Source organism: Gymnoscopelus microlampas, assembly GCF_963454915.1.
Source record: "Gymnoscopelus microlampas genome assembly, chromosome: 19".
Taxonomy (NCBI): domain Eukaryota; kingdom Metazoa; phylum Chordata; class Actinopteri; order Myctophiformes; family Myctophidae; genus Gymnoscopelus; species Gymnoscopelus microlampas.
Window position 1 is genome coordinate 17,425,464 of NC_139956.1, and position 22,580 is coordinate 17,448,043.

General features: G+C 39.6%; 1 protein-coding gene across 3 annotated transcripts in view; it reads left to right on the forward strand.

Moving 5' to 3' along the window:
* The window catches only part of LOC311035268 (placenta-specific gene 8 protein-like), a 47,861-nt gene extending 25,502 nt beyond the window's left edge, over positions 1-22,359 (forward strand). For 2 of the 3 annotated variants that reach the window (XM_084043374.1, XM_084043373.1), the window contains exons 2-4: positions 16,266-16,395; positions 18,816-18,967; positions 21,180-22,359. In XM_084043374.1, the coding sequence (XP_083899500.1) occupies positions 16,272-16,395; positions 18,816-18,967; positions 21,180-21,320 (417 nt within the window). In that variant the 5' untranslated portion in view covers positions 16,266-16,271 and the 3' untranslated portion in view covers positions 21,321-22,359. Of the gene's footprint in view, positions 1-11,856; positions 11,988-16,265; positions 16,396-18,815; positions 18,968-21,179 lie in introns of those variants that run through there. The other variant, XM_084043372.1, reaches the window with a different exon arrangement.
* Positions 22,360-22,580: the final 221 nt, after the last annotated feature.

Here is a 22,580-nt window from a genome sequence, read left to right on the forward strand (position 1 = left end):
CACACGCCATGCGAAGTCCGGCCATTCAGATTTCAACCACTAGGGGTCTGGCAATACCAGGTCTCCTGGTTCCCTTGTTTCATAACACAACACCTCAATCAGTTTGGTAAAAAAAACACATAAACAAGTGTTACATTGCACTCATTTATCTGTCATCATTCACTTAGGTTTTCTCCCCACAGAGTAGAAAGTCCTATTAGTTTTCCAAGGTAAACTAAGGTGATAAACACCCACTTTAGATCTTGAGTGAATGTTTGCCAGACCCAAGGGGTCGGCCTACATGAGGCTTTATCGGTCGGTCAGTCGGTCTGTCCCTCTTTTCCTCCTTTTGTGTCCCTCTTTTCCTCTGCACACACGTCATGCGAAGTCCGGCCATTCAGATTTCAACCACTAGGGGTCTGGCAGTACCAGGTCTGGTTCCATTGTTTTTTGAATGTTTAGGCTATTCCTTCAGTATGACTTTTGGGGCTGTTATTGACATGCATTACTAAGACCTTTTATATGTGACTAGAAATGCAAAGTTAGGAAGCAGCGATGACTAGGCCCTCGCACCTCTGTCCACGTTGGGTAGAAATATCGACGAATCAGAGCAGGGAGCAGAGCTAAGTAACTCTAATGAAGGACAAGATTTTTTACCCAGTGAGTCCAGAGTCCAGTGAGACGACTTATGACTGTACGACAAATTGTTCAAAAATTACGGCAAAAAATAAGAACTATCAAATATCGACCATTTAGAAGAGGGGGGGAAGTTATGTAACACCAATGAAGAAAAAGGACTGTTATCTGAGTCCAATGACACCACCCACAAGTCTGTATGGCAATCAGCTGAAAAGTTAGGCTACATAGAAAAAATCACATCGAGTGTGAAGTGAGCGGTGCCTTTAATGAGTTAATTTCATTAAGCTACAGTATATGAACTAGAGGAACAATGTTAAATCATTTAATTCAAGGTAGCTCAACAGGAATACAGAGGGGCTTAAGCAATTATAGCCTGTCCCTATTGGCCATTAGAGCACCTAGCAAGTTTCGTAGGTTTAGTTTTAGTTATGGCTGTTTAAAGCCCAGCCAATAGGAACACAGAGGGGGTATGTAGTACATTGGATGTCTTATGCTAATGGGACAAGATGCTCCACAATAACTTGGTCATGTCATTACTGCCATTATCTCCTTCTCCTCTGCCTCCTGCATCATACCACAAACATGTTAACCTTAAGATGAGGGCAAAGTAACTCATTTCATTTGACAGCTTCAGATCACGTGGGACTTTCATCAGTGCAAATTGCACTGGGTGGGGCCGTGGCCCAGCACTATGGGGAGAGATTTGTCTCAAAATTATTTGTGAATCCAATTCCAAGATGCACAAATATTCCTTGATTTGCAAATGTGTTTCCATGATTTACAAATGTGTTTTGCAATCTACAACAACACAAATTATTTATTTGTGACTTTTGTAAATATGAATTTGCAATTTTTACAAAAGATAATTATGTGTGTGTGCATTTATCATTAAATATCATTTGTAAATCGTCAATTCTGTGTGTGAATTGTTGAATGTGCATTTGTGAGTAGACCAACACACGCATACATTCCTTTTTCCTGTTACATCATTTTGAGACAAACGTCACACTTTTTTAAGAACATTTTTACAAATGTAGTTTCCTATGTGCAAACTTACTTGTAACTTGTAAGTTAGTATTTACACGTGCTATGATTTGTACAAATATATGACTATTTGTAAATATATAATTTGCAATTTGTAGAAATATTGTATACTTGCAGGCGCATATCATAAAATATCATTTGTAAATCTAATTATGCGTGTGAATTGTTGAATCTGCATTTGTGAGTACACCAACACACGCATTCAGTTTTGAGACAAACTTCACACTTGTCTCAAATTCACTCACAACCTGCAGTTCCACACGTGTGCATAGACTGCCCCACCCCCACCCCATGGCAATTACAGCCAGGTGGGCACTGCCTCTAATCAGTTAAACAGGAGGCATTTGGGGGTAAAAATTGGGAAGCTGACTATTTTACATAATTCAAGGGTGCTGAATCATGGTTCCCAAACGAATGTTATCGTTTTTAACCTTCCAATTTGCGTAAACAAATGGCTGCCAAATGCCAATGTTGAACAATTTCTTCAATAACTAAATATTTCTGCAAACTAAATATGCACATTAGAGGCCACAATTACAATTCAATTCAATTCAATTTTATTAAAGTGTCAAATCACAACAAGTTGTCTCAAGACACTTTACATGTAGAGAAGAGACCCGACAATCCCACCCTGAAAGAGAGAGAGAGAGAGAGAGAGAGAGAGAGAGAGAGAGAGAGAGAGAGAGAGAGAGAGAGAGAGAGAGAGAGAGAGAGAGAGAGAGAGAGAGAGAGAGAGAGAGAGAGAGAGAGAGAGAGAGAGAGAGAGAGAGAGAGAGAGAGAGAGAGAGAGAGAGAGAGAGAGAGAGAGAGAGAGAGAGAGAGAGAGAGAGAGATACAGAGAGAGAGAGAGAGAGATACAGAGAGAGAGAGAGAGAGATACAGAGAGAGAGAGAGAGAGATACAGAGACAAAGGAGAGACAGAAAGAGATACAGTGCAGGTAGTAACAGTAGTAGCACATATAATAGTGTAAGATATATATGATAGTATGATATAGTACAGCAGTAATGTGTATGTAGTATATAATGGTATAATATAAGAATGTTAAGATAATATACAGTATATATAGTATAGTGTGGTACAGTGGTACAGAAAACTGTTTAGTACAGAAGTGGTCCATACGCACCCCCCTTATTTTCTGTTCTTTTTTACTTACAGTATCTGTATTTTTGTGTGCACTTCAGACATTTGATATTAATTTAATCAGTTGCAGGTGTTCATGCTACATACGTACGTACGTACGTACGTACGTACGTACGTACGTACGTGCGTGCGTGCATGCATGCATGTATACATACATACATACATGCATACATACATGCATACATGCGTACTGTACATACAGTACATACAATACATACATACGGTCAGCATCAAACTTCAACAAACTAGTCAGGGCCATCAGAATAGTCACACTAGGGGCCTCTACCGTGGATCCCGGGGGCCACAGGCACAGTGTTGCTCCAATCCTCACCAAACATGGCACTACATCAGTGTTACAGCAGTGTCTAACATTTCAAATGTTAGACACCATAACAACTCTGGACTGGATTTGAACGCCACATAGCAGGCTGAAAATCGAGTCATCTATATTTTCCAATGCTGGATGGTTTGGTTATATGTAAAGCACATGCCTGCTTATGTCAGCTTGTGCTGGCATGCTAGACTGCATTAGCTAGCAAGCTCTCACTTAACTTGTGCTGATGATTTGGTCAATATCTGTGTTTCTAGTGTCGGCTTAAAGCTGCATGCACTATGTAACTTTCCTTTTCTTTATTACCATTGAGCTAATAGAGCCTGCCTGCTTGCTCAGGGAATAAATTGAATCTTGACCATCAGGTCAAAATTTGTGTCAGATCCTGTGTCTAGGTGAGACATAACCTTTGACACGATCTAAATGTCTCAGAAGAGCAGCAGGCAACCACCCCAATTGTATAAGTTATATTGTGAGCAGAGGTGGACGAAGTACTCGACCCTAGTACTCGAGTAAGAGTACAGAAACTCCTTGGTCAAATGTACTCCACTATAAGTAAAAGTAGCTCAGTCAAAATGTTACTCTGTAGTAAAAAAGTCATTGCTTTTAAATATACTTAAGTATTCCAAAGTACATGCTTTGAAAAATACTTAAGGTACAAGTAAAAGTAAAAGTACATGTCTTAATTCTTAGATCAATGAATTGCTGTAATGTTTTCACAATGAATTTATAGGACCTTGTAACTCTTGTTTCAGATAAGTACTGTAACTCGGCACTGAAACCAGCACAGCACTGCATGCACTGATGTGCTTGTAGAACCACTATGTTATAAGCCTGCAGAAACACCATATACAAACATAGAAAAGACTGAGGAACCAGAACTAAATACTTCTACTCCTATACACCCATACAAGATGTAACAAAGATAGAGGCGAGTGGAGGGGGAAGACAGAAACACGGCCAGTATGAGAGCAGAAGTTAGGCCAATTGCATTTTAGGGAAGACAAGAAAACAGCCAACCTAAAGGACAAACCGAAAATTAGTCGCAACTCCATTGGGGGGAATGGTTGCAAGACAAGTAGTTGCAAGTAGTTCCATGTTGCAAGGAGTTGCATGGCGAATCATTGGTGTGGATGTGGAGTGGGCTTAAAAGTAAGTAAGAGTAATAAGTAGCAAGCAAATCTAATACTCAAGTAAAGTACGGATCCTCAGAATCTGTACTCAAGTACAGTACTCAAGTACATTTACTCTGTTACTGTCCACCACTGATTGTGAGTAGAAATCATGGAAACACATTTGCAAATCAAGGAATATTTGTGCATCTTGGTATTGGACTTACAAATAATTTTGAGACAAATCTCTCCTGATAGCATTTGGGGGTAAAAGTTGGGAAGCTGACTATTTTACATAATTCAAGGGTGCTGAATCTGAGTAACATGACCCATAACCCGGTGGCCATTGCTCTGATCATCAGTGCTATGTTGTTAATGAACCCCATGTTGTTAATTATCATTCATATTGTAGCTATTAACTATATTTAACTATTTGCCATAACTCTAATAGACATTAATTCAGAAACCCATGACATTTTATTGCATACCGTTTATTCCCATGTCAAAAGTGCCATTCTCAGACTCCCTAAATGGTTCTTTTTCCATCTACACCAAATCTGTAAAAAAAAATAATCAAAGAATAGCAGATCTACAAGCTCACAAAGTCGCATTGAAACACATTATGAGCTTGTAGATCTGCAATTTTTGATGAATGTTCCCCCCAGAATAGGGATGCTGGGGTTCAAGTGGTTAAATGTCAAGTATAAAGTTATTTTCAATCAGTCATAATGGGAATGGATATTATAATGGGAACGGATGTTCTATAAAGTGAACTAGATTTAACCACTTAAACTCTATATGGTTGGCCGGAGGCAGTGTTTCTCCTAGCCAGAAGCTGAAGGTGTGGGGGAGGATGCGTGGCGTGCCGAAAAAAATTGGGTTCTCAAAGTACATATTTGTGCTCAAACACGAAGACATAGTACATGTGCACAGTAATGAGCAGGAAAATATCTGTATAGTTTACATATGAATTGTCTCCAGATTTAGGAAAATATACTTTTATTAGATCAAGTAGTATAGACAAACTGTCATACATAACAAAAAAGACAGTGGTGGAGGAAGTACTCACACTTCTTATTTAGTCTATTTAGACTAGATCACTACATCACTAGACCACTAGATATTGCCAATTATTTTAATAATTATTTCATCGATAAAGTGGAGAAGCTAAGGCAGGGAATGCCAAAATCTAGCTGCGAGTCGTCCTATGTTAATATTAGAGAACGTACCAGTAAGACTCCCTAATCGGGAGATAAGCGACCGTAGGTCACATGTATACAGAAGAGGGCTGTAACGGCGATTGGTTCCTAGTTGTGTGGGCAATGTATAGTTTTGTTTGGTGGTCTAAGAAATGTGGTGGCAGGCATGTTGATGACATGAGTGTAGACATACTGTGTAGTGTGTAGCAATTTGCGTGTTTTTAGGGGCAAAACTGTAGGAGTAGTGGGCAAAAATGTGTTGTGAAAAGCGGCCTGAAGGTGGCGCTAGAAGAGGGCCATGTGAGAAATTAGGGGTGGGGTGTCCGCGTTGCCTTGGCGGACGAATAGGTACCGGCCGCGGCTCTCCCGGACGCTCCTAGCCCGAGTTACGGCATTTTATGTGAGCTGCAGTGGCAGGGGGTCCTCCACTGGGGGCGCCACCACTTTTGCATCCGTTCTGGAGCACCAGGAGTGGGTGGTCCCCGGGAATGCCCCGTGAGCAGCCCCGTTGGGGTGGTCATTTGGTAATTTGTCCACATGTGCTCATTTTTTACACTTGGGGGTCCCCGAGGCAGCTTGGGGTCCCTGGAGCTCCGGGGGTCCTTGGAGGGTGTAGTTTGGCAGGTAAGGAGTGTGTGTGCAAAATCTGGCATGGATCGGGGCAACGGGTGCGGAGATATGAGCAGGGCAAAAGTGTGACGTGTGTGACGGAGTGACGGGACGTGTGTGACGGAGTGACGGGGTGACGCACGGACACCTGGAGCAGGTTTCTATAGTAAATGCGACCTACGGTCGCAATTATGAAAAATAAAAATTGCACCTTTGAGCTGGGTAAAGTTAGGACAGAAGAGGTGGAAAAGTTATTGTTGGCAATCAATAATGATAAACAACCAGGTATTGATAACTTAGACGGTCAGCTATTAAAGAATGTAGCCAAGCTCATTGCTGCACCTATCTGTCATATTTTTAACATGAATCTGGAAGGTACATGCCCGCACATCTGGAAAGTAGCCAAAGTGATTCCACTCCCTAAAAGTGCAAAGAATGCCTTCACTGGCTCTAACAGCAGACCAATAAGCCTGTCACCAGTTCTAAACAAATATATTCAATCAAATACAATGCTATTTTTCTGTTAACAGTCTGATGAGTGAGTATCAACACGCGTATAGAGAAGGTCACTCAACAGCCACAGCACTGACACAAATGACAGATCAATGGATGAAAGAGATTGATGCGAAGAAAATGGTGGGAGCAGTACTATTAGACTATTAGTGCTGCCTTTGATTTGATAGACCATAGAATCTTACTTGACAAATTGGAGTGCTATGGTTTTGCCCCAAAGGCAATATCATGGCTAGAAAGTTATCTATATAACAGAACCCAGAGTGTATACTTTAATGGCAGTATCTCGAGTGCTAGATGTGTTGAGAGTGGAATTCCACAAGGAAGTTCACTAGGACCTCTACTCTTTTCAATCTTTACAAATGATTTTCCACTAGCTCTTGAAAAAGCACAAGTCTCCATGTACTCTGATGACACGGCAATATATACTACTCAGGCTCCCACAATAGGTGAGATAACTGAGATTCTGAACAAAGAACTGAAAACAGTAATGGAATGGGTGACCAGAAACAAATTGGTGCTCAACATTCAAAAAACTAAAAGTATTGTATTTGGCACAAATTACGTACTAAGGTCCAAACCGCAGGTGAATCTGACGATGAATAATGTAGAGGTTGAGCAGGTGGAGGAAACAAAGCTCCTGGGACTCATCCTAGTGAACAATTTATCATGGATGAGACACATAGATACTGTACAGTGGTGGCTAAGATGGGGAGGAATATATCTGTCATCAAGAGGTGCTCAGTGTTTTTACCACCGAAACTGACAAAACAAGTCATTGAGACTCTAGTCCTTTCACAACTGGACTACTGCTCAATGATTTGGTCAGGGGCTAATAAGAGGGACCTGGGAAAGCTGCAACTGGTTCAAAACAGAGCAGCTCGCCTTGCACTTAGGTGTACACCAAGGCATAATGTAAACAAAATGCATATCAAGCTCTCCTGGACATTAGTCACGGAGAGGCTGATGGTATCACTCCTTGTATTTTTGAGAAACATAAATGAGCTGAAATATCCAACCTGTCTATATAAGCAACTTACACCTAGGTCTAAAATCCATACACATAAGACGAGACATGTCACAAGAGGTTGCTATCAAATCCCTAAAGCCAAAACAGAGTCTATGAAGAGCACAGTGCTGTATAGAGCCATGGCTGCATGGAACACACTGCCAGATCAGATCTCTAAAGAAAAAACTAAAGCAAGCTTCAAAAAACGATTGAAGAGGCATCTAGAAGCTCAAAGATTATAATTACACAAGCAGCAGACAGGTTATGGTAAACATACAGCAGCATACCCATTCATATAGGTTTTTTTAAATGTATTTTAATTTTAAACACATGCAGGAATATGGCACTTTCGCTAACACAGACACACACACATCCTTTCACAGCTATGATTAGGATTGTATTTGTTCTTGTTTGTTTTTACTTTATAAGAAGTGAAGGGAGACATCTGTAAAATTATTAGTATTATTGTTTATTTAATTTTTTCTTTCCAAGGAAATGGGGAATCAGAAAATAAGCTGTATGTGATGGTTGAAATGAAAGTCACTGTTTTAAGGAAAATTGACGCTGTACACTATTTGTATCATTGTCCTGTAATGTACTGTCGAATGTCATGTTTTATGTTATTTGTGGACCCCAGGAAGATTAGCTGTTGTTATGCACCAGCTAATGGGGATCCTAATAAACTCATAAACACATTATCTGCCAATCACAGATATGTCCATTTAAAAAAAAAAGAAAATAATTGTTGTTGTTGTTGAAAAAATCATACTGTGGCAGCCAGATTTAAGGCGTGGCGGCCCGCCACTGCTTAATGCATATAGGGGAAACACTGGGAGGCCCTTAAGGCTTTATACTAGTATCTTTTCCCTGCTGTTAGGAAACCTAACAGGTTGACAAGTAGCCTTTCCTGAAGCTCCTACGCCAAATATCTCCCCTGCCAAGTGGGGATTCCCTCTTGGCTCCTATGCGGAAGACCCAGGTTCAAATCCCGGGTTTTATGGTTGTAATTAAGCACTTGAATCTTAGCATCCCTCTTCAGGGGCTAACAGTGAACATCTGATCTACAAGCTCACAGCGTGTCACAAGTAACGTTATCCTGCATGTTGTGAGCTTGTAGATTTTTGGTTGGTTATCTGGTGTACAGAGAAAACAGGAGAGGGCCAGCTATTGAGCCCTGGGGAATATGGCCAACTAGTAAATGCTTTAAGTTGTTTAGTCTCTCCATCAGGAGAGGACATAAAACGTGCTTACAGCTTTATTTTGGGGGTTTGGAGGGGTGATATTATTCAAGTCTCTTGCATGAACAAAAATGATATTTTGCATGTTTAAAATACTGTAAAATTGCGGATTTCATCAATGTTAGTAAGGTTGTGATGTCTATTTACACAGCTCTCCTGTGGCCAGATTATATTACAATCTAGGTAGCTGGCTAGCAGTTTGTGTGTTAAAGAGGCACAATGTAACTTTTCTTAATGAATAGAATGTAATTTTGTCCAATCTACTCACAATCAGTGGTGGACAGTAACGGAGTAAATGTACTTGAGTACTGTACTTGAGTACAGATTCTGAGGATCCATACTTTACTTGAGTATTAGATTTTTTTGCTACTTATTACTCTTACTTACTTTTAAGCCCACTCCACATCCACACCAATGATTCGCCATGCAACTCCTTGCAACATGGAACTACTTGCAACTACTTGTCTTGCAACCATTTCCCCCAATGGCAGTTGCAAGGAGTTGCATTGGTGCGGTTGACCTTAAAACGGTTTTGTTGCAAGGAGTTGCGACTAATTTTCTTGGTGCGGTTTGTCCTTTAGGATGGCTGTTTTCTTGTCTTCCCTAAAATGCAATTGGCCTAACTTCTGCTCTCATACTGGCCGTGTTTCTGTCTTCCCCCTCCGCTCGCCTCTATCTTTGTTACATCTTGTATGGGTGTATAGGAGTAGAAGTATTTAGTTCTGGTTCCTCAGTCTTTTCTATGTTTTTATATGGTGTTTCTGCAGGCTTTGTATAACATAGTGGTTCTACAAGCACATCAGTGCATGCAGTGCTGTGCTGGTTTCAGTGCCGAGTTACAGTACTTATCTGAAACAAGAGTTACAAGGTCCTATAAATTCATTGTGAAAACATTACAGCAATTCATTGATCTAAAAATTAAGAAATGTACTTTTACTTTTACTTGTACCTTAAGTATTTTTCAAAGCATGTACTTTGGAATACTTAAGTATATTTAAAAGCAATGACTTTTTTACTACAGAGTAACATTTTGACTGAGCTACTTTTACTTATAGTGGAGTAAATTTGACCAAGGAGTTTCTGTACTCTTACTCGAGTACTAGGGTCGAGTACTTCGTCCACCTCTACCTCACAATATAACTTATACAATTGGGGTGGTTGCCTGCTGCTCTTCTGAGACATTTAGATCGTGTCAAAGGTTATGTCTCACCTAGACACAGGATCTGACACAAATTTTGACCTGATGGTCAAGATTCAATTTATTCCCTGAGCAAGCAGGCAGGCTCTATTATCTCAATGGTAATAAAGAAAAGGAAAGTTACATAGTGCATGCAGCTTTAAGCCGACATTAAAAACACAGATATTGACCAAATCATCTGCACAAGTTAAGTGAGAGCTTGCTAGCTAATGCAGTCTAGCATGCCAGCACAAGCTGACATAAGCAGGCATGTGCTTTACATATAACCAAACCATCCAGCATTGGAAAATATAGATGACTCGAATTTCAGCCTGCTATGTGGTGTTCAAATCCAGTCCAGAGTTGTTATGTGCCATGTTTGGTGAGGATTGGAGCAACACTGTGCCTGTGGCCCCCGGGATCCACGGTAGAGGCCCCTAGCGTGACTATTCTGATGCCCTGACTAGTTTGTTCCAAGTTTGGTGCTGACCGTATGTATTTATTGTATGTACAGTACGCATGTATGCATGTATGCATGTATGTATGTATGTATGTATGTATGTATGTATGTATGTATGTATGTATGTATGTATGTATGTAGCATGAACACCTGCAACTGATTAAATTAATATCAAATGTCTGAAGTGCACACACAAATACAGATACTGTAAGTAGAAAAGAACAGATAATAAGGGGGATGCGTATGGACCACTTCTTTACTAAACAGTTTTCTGTAATTGTGGCCTCTAATGTGCATATTTAGTTTGCAGAAATATTTAGTTATTGAAGAAATTGTTCAACATTGGCACTTGGCAGCCATTTGTTTACGCAAATTGGAAGGTTAAAAATGCTAACATTCGTTTGGGAACCATGTTACTCAGATTCAGCACCCTTGAATTATGTAAAATAGTCAGCTTCCCAACTTTTACCCCCAAATGCCTCCTGTTTAACTGATTAGAGGCAGTGCCCACCTGGCTGTAATTGCCATGGGGTGGGGGTGGGGCAGTCTATGCACACGTGTGGGACTGCAGGTTGTGAGTGAATTTGAGACAAGTGTGAAGCTTGTCTCAAAACTGAATGCGTGTGTTGGTGTACTCACAAATGCAGATTCAACAATTCACACGCATAATTAGATTTACAAATGATATTTTATGATATATGCGCCTGCAAGTATACATTATTTCTACAAATTGCAAATGATATATTTACAAATAGTCATATATTTGTACAAATCATAGCACATGTATTTAAATACTAACTTACAAGTTACAAGTAAGTTTGCACATAGGAAACTGCATTTGTACAAATGTTCTTAAAAAAGCGTGACGTTTGTCTCAAAATGATGTAACAGGAAAAAGGAATGTATGCGTGTGTTGGTCTACTCACAAATGCACATTCAACAATTCACACACAGAATTGACGATTTACAAATGATATTTAATGATAAATGCACACACAAGTATAATTATCTTTTGTAAAAATTGCAAATTCATATTTACAAAAGTCACAAATAAATAATTTGTGTTTGTGGATTGCAAAACACATTTGCAAATCAAGGAATATTTGTGCATCTTTGGATTCACAAATAATTTTGAGACAAATCTCTCTCTCTCTCTCTCTCTCTCTCTCTCTCTCTCTCTGAGAGAGAGAGAGAGAGAGAGAGAGAGAGAGAGAGAGAGAGAGAGAGAGAGAGAGAGAGAGAGAGAGAGAGAGAGAGAGAGAGAGAGAGAGAGAGAGAGAGAGAGAGAGAGAGTGAGTGAGAGTCATAGCCTGTGATCCATCCCCTGGTTGTAAGAAATAGCTGCTCTTTTTCAGTTCACTTCCTCTCAAGTAGAAGAAGTAGCGGCTTGTCTGATTTGGGAGCTATTTTCCACAATTGTTTTATTGTTAATTTCAGTTCACTTCCTCTCGAGTAGAAGTAGCGGTTGGACTGATTTGGGAGCTATTTTCCACAATTGTTTTTTTGTTAATTGCGCAGAATAAGTCACCATAAAAGGTAAGACAAAGAATATGTTGTATATAAATGGAAATGATGATTGATGAATTTCAGTGTTTGGGAAGCTACTTTGAAAGCATGGTTTATTAGTCTGTGAACCAGTAGCATCAGTTGGTACCATCTGAGGGACATAACGCTCATAGTGTTTTTGGCCAGGTATACATCTCTATAGTTAGAAACTATGTGATAGTATTGCACCAGTGGTAGCTATATGTGTGCTGCCTTGCATTATAACACTACCAGAAAATGAGCTACCATATAATAGCCTATATGAAAATAATATTACTTACTGGTTTGGGATAGTGAATGCGTTTGGCACAAGGGGAAAGTGGAGAAGTGAACAGGTTAGACATTTTGCCAAAGGAAAACTGGCAGAAAAAGACTATTAAACTAAACTATTAGGGAAGACTACTTAGACAGAGGCTAAGAGATTTTTATTTATCTTATTTTATTTTAACATGCTCATAAAGTGCTCTGTGCTCAAAGTGAGGGGTGCAAAAAAAGTAGAAAACGTTGTGGTCCTAGGACCTTTGTCAGTGCTATATGAGTGGATCACAGACAGGCAAGTTGCTCTTATAAGGCTCTGGATCAGCTCAGGTGCTGAGGATCAGGGTCACTTTAAGTATTTTTCAAAGCATGTACTTTTACTTGTACTTTAAGTATTTCTCAAAGCATGTACTTTTGAATACTTATTCAAAATAAGTATATTTAAAAGCAATGACTTTTTTACTCTTACTTGAGTAACATTTTGACTGAGCTACTTGTACTTGTAGTGGAGTAAATTTGACCAGGAGTATCTGTACTCTTACTCAAGTACTGGGGTCGAGTACTTCATCCACCTCTGTGGAAAATATATAATACATGTAATATTATTTTAATGTGTGTGACTCTGAAGTAATATCGGAATGTAATATTCAGCACTAAGAAGGGAGCAAGGGAAGCCTGCAGCAGAGCAGCTGGATATCTTTTGCCAGAGAGATCATGTAGGAAGCTGAATGGGAAACAGGATGCTCTGGCAAAATATGATGTGTGGTAATAATGATATATTGCTAAGAATAAGTTCATCTGATTGGTCAGACAAAATATGGTCTGGTTAAGAGTGAAGGGACTTCATGGGCTGAGGGGGCAAAGCCTCAGCTGATATTGCGTAGTCAATGTTCGTTTGCTTATGCATGGCTCATCAATAAAAGACCACTACAACACTTATCGTCTGTCATCTTTGAGAATACTCAACAAAATATATAAAAAAAAAGAAAATCATCACAGAACATAGGCTATTCAATAAAGGGTTCCTATAGGTAGCACTGGAGAGAGATGTCTTTTTAGCAATTTTCGCGATCATTTTTACAGTAGGCGGGGGCATTCTGTCCAGTGGCTAAATATGTCTTTTTTACACAATAAAAAAGGTCTTGTGGTCTTTGATGACCAGATGTGAGTTATTAGGGACTAGAAGAGCTACTGTAAATAATAATAAAGAAAATGCGGGGCTATTGTGTAAAAAAAGACATATTTATCCACCGGACAGAATGCCCCCGCCCACTGTAAAAAAAATCGCGAAAATTGCTAAAACTATAGAAAGCAGTAAATTAAAAAAAATGTAACACTCATCTTTTATTTACTTTAATTACAATCTAAAACATAAACCTTGGTTGTAAAAAAACAAAGTTGTCCTTTAACAGGGTGATTATATTTATATGCCCATGTGATAATACATTATATTTGATAGATTGAATTTCATAATACATTTCCTTATGCAATGCTATCACACATGCTCTAGCACTAGGGGTGTGTGTACAAATCACTATGGGAATTATTCCCCCCAGATGGTACCGGTGGTGGCCCAAATTTGGGGTCCTGGCTTACATGAACTCGGTCTGGAACCTGCAATTCTTACTATTTACTCTATGTCAAGAATGAATGAATGAATGCGATTTTGCCAGCCATAGAGGTGCTTTGCATGTAAAAAACTGCTGGTGAAAAAAGCACCTGCTGCAAAAGTGACATTTGTGTATATAATGTTAACCCATTAAATACAGGAAAGCATCCGTGTCATTTCAGACTTTAGCTATATATATATATATATATATATGTGTGTGTGTGTGTGTGTGTGTGTGTGTGTGTGTGTGTGTGTGTGTGTGTGTGTGTGTGTGTGTGTGTGTGTGTGTGTGTGTGTGTGTGTGTGTGTGTATGTATATATATATATATATATATATATATATATATATATATATATATATATATATAGCAACATAAGTTCAGAGAACTGTTTTACTTACACACTTACACTAGGCTATATTTCGTGTATTGAATTTCACAGTACATTTCCTTAGAATCTACTGTATGCATCTAATCATGGTATTACATCTTGAGGTTATTTACAGAGGAAAACGGAAGTACATCTTGTATAGTCACTATATGTTGTCACTGCCAGTAAAGCCCACTCCACCCCAATGCTTCGTCATGCAACTAATTGCAACCATTATCCCCAATGGCAGTTGCAAGGAGTTGCATTGGTGCGGTTGTATGGGGAGAGATTTGTCTCAAAATTATTTGTGAATCCAATTCCAAGATGCACAAATGTTCCTTGATTTGCAAATGTGTTTCCAACAAACTAGTCAGGGCCATCAGAATAGTCACACTAGGGGCCTCTACCGTGGATCCCGGGGGCCACAGGCACAGTGTTGCTCCAATCCTCACCAAACATGGCACTACATCAGTGTTACAGCAGTGTCTAACATTTCAAATGTTAGACACCATAACAACTCTGGACTAGATTTGAACGCCACATAGCAGGCTGAAAATCGAGTCATCTATATTTTCCAATGCTGGATGGTTTGGTTATATTGTAAAGCACATGCCTGCTTATGTCAGCTTGTGCTGGCATGCTAGACTGCATTAGCTAGCAAGCTCTCACTTAACTTGTGCTGATGATTTGGTCAATATCTGTGTTTCTAGTGTCGGCTTAAAGCTGCATGCACTATGTAACTTTCCTTTTCTTTATTACCATTGAGCTAATAGAGCCTGCCTGCTTGCTCAGGGAATAAATTGAATCTTGACCATCAGGTCAAAATTTGTGTCAGATCCTGTGTCTAGGTGAGACATAACCTTTGACACGATCTAAATGTCTCAGAAGAGCAGCAGGCAACCACCCCAATTGTATAAGTTATATTGTGAGCAGAGGTGGACGAAGTACTCGACCCCAGTACTCGAGTAAGAGTACAGAAACTCCTTGGTCAAATTTACTCCACTATAAGTAAAAGTAGCTCAGTCAAAATGTTACTCAAGTAGTAAAAAAGTCATTGCTTTTAAATATACTTAAGTATTCCAAAGTACATGCTTTGAAAAATACTTAAGGTACAAGTAAAAGTAAAAGTACATTTCTTAATTTTTAGATCAATGAATTGCTGTAATGTTTTCACAATGAATTTATAGGACCTTGTAACTCTTGTTTCAGATTGTACTGTAACTCGGCACTGAAACCAGCACAGCACTGCATGCACTGATGTGCTTGTAGAACCACTATGTTATACAAAGCCTGCAGAAACACCATATAAAAACATAGAAAAGACTGAGGAACCAGAACTAAATACTTCTACTCCTATACACCCATACAAGATGTAACAAAGATAGAGGCGAGCGGAGGGGGAAGACAGAAACACGGCCAGTATGAGAGCAGAAGTTAGGCCAATTGCATTTTAGGGAAGACAAGAAAACAGCCAACCTAAAGGACAAACCGCACCAAGAAAATTAGTCGCAACCCCTTGCAACAAAACCGTTTTAAGGTCAACCGCACCAATGCAACTCCTTGCAACTGCCATTGGGGGAAATGGTTGCAAGACAAGTAGTTGCAAGTAGTTCCATGTTGCAAGGAGTTGCATGGCGAATCATTGGTGTGGATGTGGAGTGGGCTTAAAAGTAAGTAAGAGTAATAAGTAGCAAACAAATCTAATACTCAAGTAAAGTATGGATCCTCAGAATCTGTACTCAAGTACAGTACTCAAGTACATTTACTCCGTTACTGTCCACCACTGATTGTGAGTAGAAATCATGGAAACACATTTGCAAATCAAGGAATATTTGTGCATCTTGGTATTGGACTTACAAATAATTTTGAGACAAATCTCTCCTGATAGCATTTGGGGGTAAAAGTTGGGAAGCTGACTATTTTACATAATGGAGATAGATGGAGAAAATATACATAACACATAGTTTAGAATGTCTTCTCCCTCTCTTTTTTTCTTCCTCATTCTTCCTCATCTCCATGTCCTGGTCTTATAGACAGACATGGCCGTCGTCATCGTTCAGCAGCAGCAACCAACCGTCATGATGTCCACTACCACCAGCCACCAACAGGTGTCAACAGGATGGAGCACTGGCATGTGTGACTGCTGCACGGATATGGGAACCTGTAAGTCATCTATGAACCATTTTGTTACTATAGGTCCCTTGATCTGACAACATTTCAAGGAAACATCAAGTAGCTCCTTGGCTGTGTAGGATATCCCATGAGGCCATGTGCCGAGGACAGCGACCCTTACTGTCTCAGCTTCTTAGAGATTTTCTTCCCAAATAAAATAGAAATAAAAATAAAAACAAATGCTCCAAAACATCATCCACTGATAAATGTTTAGTGGTCTGTAGGAATCAATCATTTCATCTGCTGCATGAGAGGCTTGCTTGGTGCAAGTAGAGAATGTGTGCGAGATGATTGATTGCCATAAATAGAGGCACAGATGAGTCAGGGTCATATTTCTTGTCCACGCTGCCAGTAGGCCAAGGAACTCAATTTGCCATCAACTATAACTATGTAATTAATCCTATTGTCCCTTAAGGCTTAGGCTATATGGGATATGTGCCCCTCCCAGACTATTATGGATGGATGGATGGGTCTGAATTCTTCGCCTTTTAGCTAAGGGTACTTGTTCTCAAAGTGCTACAACTGTATTTTCTGATTCATGTTGGATTTGGATTCTTTCATCCTTATTGTAAAGCTGTGGCTTTGCTGAGACTGCAAGTCAACGCCAAATTCAAGTTCATTATCATATCAAAAGTTTACATGTGTAAAAGAGTGGGGGAAATTATTTTCTGCAGCCTATAAGTTCCATGAATTTCAGTTACAAAATAGATGATCATAAGAGTAAAGAGCTTCAGATAAAGGCATTAAAAAATAATGTTAAATGTTAGAGTGTTATTCTTCTTTCTGTTCTGCTTTCCAGTCATCGTGGGAAAGAATAACAATGTCCGTTTGCTTTCTGTTTACTGTCCAGTCAGCATGTATGAGAATTACCAAGCCTGTTGTCCTCAAAACCCTGTCTCTTATTGCTATGCGATGAGACACACAGAGCATAAAGCAAGCTTGATTTAGTCAAGCCCCCAGGACTGGGGGCCCAAATTTAACAAGTAACCAACTCTGGTATTGCAAGCTTTTGTTAATTCTGAGGCAATACTTTTTTCTTCTTTTTAAGTTTGTTTCAGTAGTCAGTACCTCACCACAGCCATTGGTGTGCCTTACCTTCCCTACTGCAAGCTTAGGCACACAATGTGTACGAGCACCATGACATAGGATGTAAAAAGGACACTAATGTGCATTCTCTATTGTATTCAAAACCTAATGTGTGTGAGAAACCGAAATGAAATCGCCGGGGATTTTCTATGCGCTCCAACTCCACTACACCCCTGCTGGGATGGTCCTTAAACTACCATGGCAAGAAATGCCAAAAACCTGACCATACCTACAGTATGCCAACTCTCTCCCTGTGTCATTGTTTCTTGTATCCTTTGCTTTGTTGGTTTCTTCAACCTTCCTAGCTACTTTGCCTTACGGAATCGTCTCTACTGTCATTATTTTGATCACTTCAACTCAGGGGACATTGAATAAAGTCCATGCCAAAAGCCACACCACATTGAAAGCACTTTTCTTTGTCCTTCTTGCACCACACTGACTTGCAGTTGCACCCATCTTTCCCACCTCTACTGCATCTCTTCAACAGTACATACAGCTGCAACGTGCCCAAACACCTCTTGCACTGAAAGCTGCCATGGTACTTACAATATGTCCTCACTAGATAACAATTTTTAGATGTTCTCTAAACATTCATGTTTACATGTTTATCTAAACACACCACATCTTCCCTGATCCATATCAGCCATCTGCACAAACACCAAGATAGAGAGCCACAGATGACACAGTCATCAGTGTTGTGAAACTCTAAAGCAGATGTCTAAAACAGAGGTCTGAGACAACGAATTAAAGATCTCTTTTCAGACAACAGTGAGACCCTAGAATCTAGGGTCTCAATAGGTCAAATAGTTTCACGACCATCTAGGGCCTAGATGGTCGTGAAACTATGTTGACACGGTCTGTTATATAGCCAACAATGTTTTTTGTAAGTAGTTCAATACATTTTTTCTAAGAAGTTGGTAATTTGTGTTATTTAGTATTTTATTATTTCAACTGAAACGAAGATAGTGCTCAAAAGATATATAAATGTTATTTATTTTAATAAATGTAATTTATGCGTGGAGCAGTCGTAACTAGACTCCACGGAGCACATACTGTATCTCCATCAGGCCAGGTGGCCTATCCAGGTCTGTAAGTCGTGGGTTACAGCCGTTGGAGCCTGTGTGGCTATTCAGCCACTCCCTTCACTCGTGCCTATACTAACAATGCCGATTCACGAGTATCCTGAATTTGGCATTTCATGTCCACGGCTAGACGGGCCGGTGCCATGTGAAAAAGAGAAACAAAAATCATTCTGTGATCTCATTGTACAAGAAGCCTTTGTTAGCTGACCACCTTGGTCTCTCCCTCTTCTCCCCTCCCTCCAGGTTGTTGTGGCTACTGGTGTTTCCCCTGCATGCAGTGCCAGACAGCTGGTGACTTCGGCTGGTGCTGCGGCATGCCAATACTGGATGGTTGTTCCTGCATGGCGGTGTCCTGCCTCCTCCGAGGCTCCATGAGAGAGCGATATGGCATCCAAGTAAGACCCTCTACCTCTTGATTGAATGAATGTCTTTGGTGACAGAATTTCCCCAGCGGGATCAATAATGGTCTTATCTTAATGTGGACAGTGGGAGGCCCACATTCAAGGTCAAAGCACTATGCAGCAATTGTGGCATTCATATGCATGGAGTGGGCTATGTACATGGGTGCACATAACTGGTGCACATGTGCACCCAAAATAAAAAATGAGCACCACATCAGACGACGCGAGGCGCTTTTGCGTACCAACAGCTGGGACAGGAATTTCCAAGCTTTTATTTTTTAGCAAAACTAAAAAATAAAAGCCTTGAGATCGAGGACGCACAGGGCACCAACCTTGGGGGCTTCACCAAACAAAAAAATAGGCGGAATTTCCAAGCAGAGCGTCCTCTTTTTTTTTCCCCTCGCGCAGCTGCACCCCCCCCCCCCCGGTTGACAAAACTGTCCGGTGGGCACCGCGCTGACACCCCCCCCCCCCCCCCCCCCCCCGTTGACAAAACGGGACAGGAGCATTTATTTGTTGCGCACCAAGTCACATCTCCAGGTGCTCTTCTGAGTACTAGACCTAAAAAGTTATGTGCACCCCTGGCTATGTATTGGTTTCGTATGGTGGAAACTTTGGTGTAGTCATTCACCATAGCCCCATTGGAGCTTGCACAACAATCTGTTAAAGATGCCAAATACATAACATGAACAGGATTTATTTATAATAATTCAGCTGTGACATAAACCCTTAATACGATTAAATACAGTTACCTTAATATGATTAAATACAGTTACAGGCAGAATATATGGAATAGCACGTAACAGTAGAAAGATCCCATGTATGTACAGTGGATATCAAAGTGTCTGAGAAGCACTGAAATACATAGAGGACAGTTGCATACTGTTCGCACAAGGGGAACAACAGCTAATGTGTGATAGTACAGATCATTGCCTGAAAGGATGTTAGAAACGACTGAATGACTTACAGACTCGACTAAGTCCATTCTCAATGTGCTTCACATTAAAATAGTACAAAATATATACCGTATAAAACCAGATACAGTAAACACACGTGCACAATCCATCTGCGATCCACTAGCGGTCTTTTTAAACAGACTCTTAATCATTGTTTTGCTGCTAACAGTGATCAAACTCCCAGCACATCCCCAACCTCTTACTGTATTAAGTTTCTAGACTTCATTAAAGGAGAATTTTGGACTAACGTTTTATTACCTTTTCTATGATGTTATGATATCTTAGGATGAATGGTACAGTAGAAACATTTCATAACTCCACCCCTGAGCCGCCACAGCTTAAAAAGGTGCGCGGATTGGCCTTAGGTTAGATCACATATTTTAATAGCTTTTTTTTTTTTTTTTTTTTGACAGATCTGACGTTCATAGTGACAGAACACTGTCCAAAAAAAAAGAAAAAGAAAAAAAAAACAGAAGTCTCGCTAGACGAGATTGAAATCTCGAGATTTCAATCTCGTCTAGGGAGACTTCTGCTTTTTTTTTTTTTTTTTTTTTGGGTTGCATAGTGTTCTGTCACTATGAACATCAGATCTCACCCAAAAAAAAAAAAAAAAAGCTATTAAAATATGTGATCTCACCTAAGGCCAATCCGCTTCAACTGTAAGTGAGATTCCCCATTCAAGTGAATGAGGCAGCTTAGAGGGCTTTTAAGCTCTGGCGGACCAGGGGTGGAGTTATGAAATTTTTCTACTGTACCATTCATCCTAAGATATCATAACATCATAGAAAAGGTAATAAAACTTTAGTCCAAAATTCTCCTTTAACATGGCTCAGAATTTTCATTGATGTGGGTTCATGTCAATGATCATGTTCATTCATTAACTGAGTTTAGGCTTTTCTCTTTGGGGGATTTGTGATTTCAGAATTTGTTTCATGCTTAAATTGTTCTGGAGTATCATGGGAGCAGAACACGCCACCAAATACAAATTCGCAACATTGCTGCAAGTGATTTATATCTGGACAAGAGTGTACTTCCTGACTGTAGTAAACTGTGGTTCCTCATAACAGTTATCTTTTTCGGTTCCAGGAACCCAATGACGCAAATGTCAATGGGGTTTTGAAACTGTTCACTACTTATTAATAGTTATGGTTCTCTATTTGGCCAACTGATTATCTCTCTCTCGTTCTCTCTCTCTCTCTCTACCTTTACCTTAACTTTCTGCTTTCCTCTTCCTTCCCTTCCTCACCCAGGGTTCATGCTGTGATGACTGCATGAGCATCTGCTGCTGTTACGTATGTGCCTGGTGCCAAATGGCTCGGGAAGTGAAGTTCAGGAAGAGCGCTGGGCAAACGGCCCACACTGTGACCACCACACAAGTTGTGAGAGGCTAAGACCATGGCCAAGATCTGCCCCCTTAAGCCAAGTCAACTTTTATTATAGCCCAATATCACAAACATGTCCCAAAGGGACAAGCAAACAAGTAAAACAAAGGATCCTGCTGACTGGGAAAAATATAGACTGCTGAGAAATAAAAATACAATTATGACCAGAAATGCAAAATCCAACTATTGCAACGAATCTCTTGACGAACCACGATTTTAAAAATCCTAAACAATTTTTGCAAACAAATTTTAAACATTAACTAATGCATGTTTGTTATAATCAGTTAAAAGTTAATAACAACATATTACATAACCCTCTTTTAGTAGCTCAAGCTTTCAACCGACATTTCTCCTCAGTCTGTACTCCTACAATGCCTGATCCTTATGTTGTTTCTAACAATGCACCACTTTGCCATCTTTATTGACCAAAGCTTTTGATCTGGTTGACTACATCTTCAATTATTTCAACTCTATTCTATTGGTCTTTCATGTAATGCCCTACTTTGGTTTATTTCCTCACAACAGAAAACATTATGTTGTCATACAGGGCTCTATATAGACATATACACATTGTAAACTAAATTATTACAAATTCAGTCAACTTTGCAATCAAATTTCAATAATCTTGAATCATGGCTTTCAGAGATATTACCTGTCTAGACGGTACACAACTGCATAGAGTTGATCACATCACATACCTGGTCTCTGCTTGATTTAGATATATAATTTAAATGTCATATACAGTAGATAACATTGTTAGGAATACCAATTTCAGCAATGGTGTTCTTTACCGTAAAACAGAAACTGCTTTACATGTACAGTCAGAAAGAAACTTGTTATACAACTAAAACACAGAAAACATTGCATGGTACAACGTTTCGGACACATTTGGCCTTCATCAGGTGACATCATTTGTGACCCACCCCGCTTTTATAGTTGTGGGTCACAACACAAGGGCAGAAGTAGGTTACTTTTAACACCAATCTGTGAATGAATAATTACTTTTGTGGGTATCCCACCACACCTATAAAGACATGTTTAGACATTGTTCGCATTTATAAATATATATATATATATATATATATATATATATATATATATATATATATATATATATATATACTATATATTTTTACAATATTTTTATGATTTTTTAAAACATGTTTTACTATTGATTGATTGAATATTTTATTAGACAGAAATGTAAAACAGCACGAGTACAGTCAAACACTCAGTCTAAAAGGATAACACCAAAAAATGTCCTCGCGG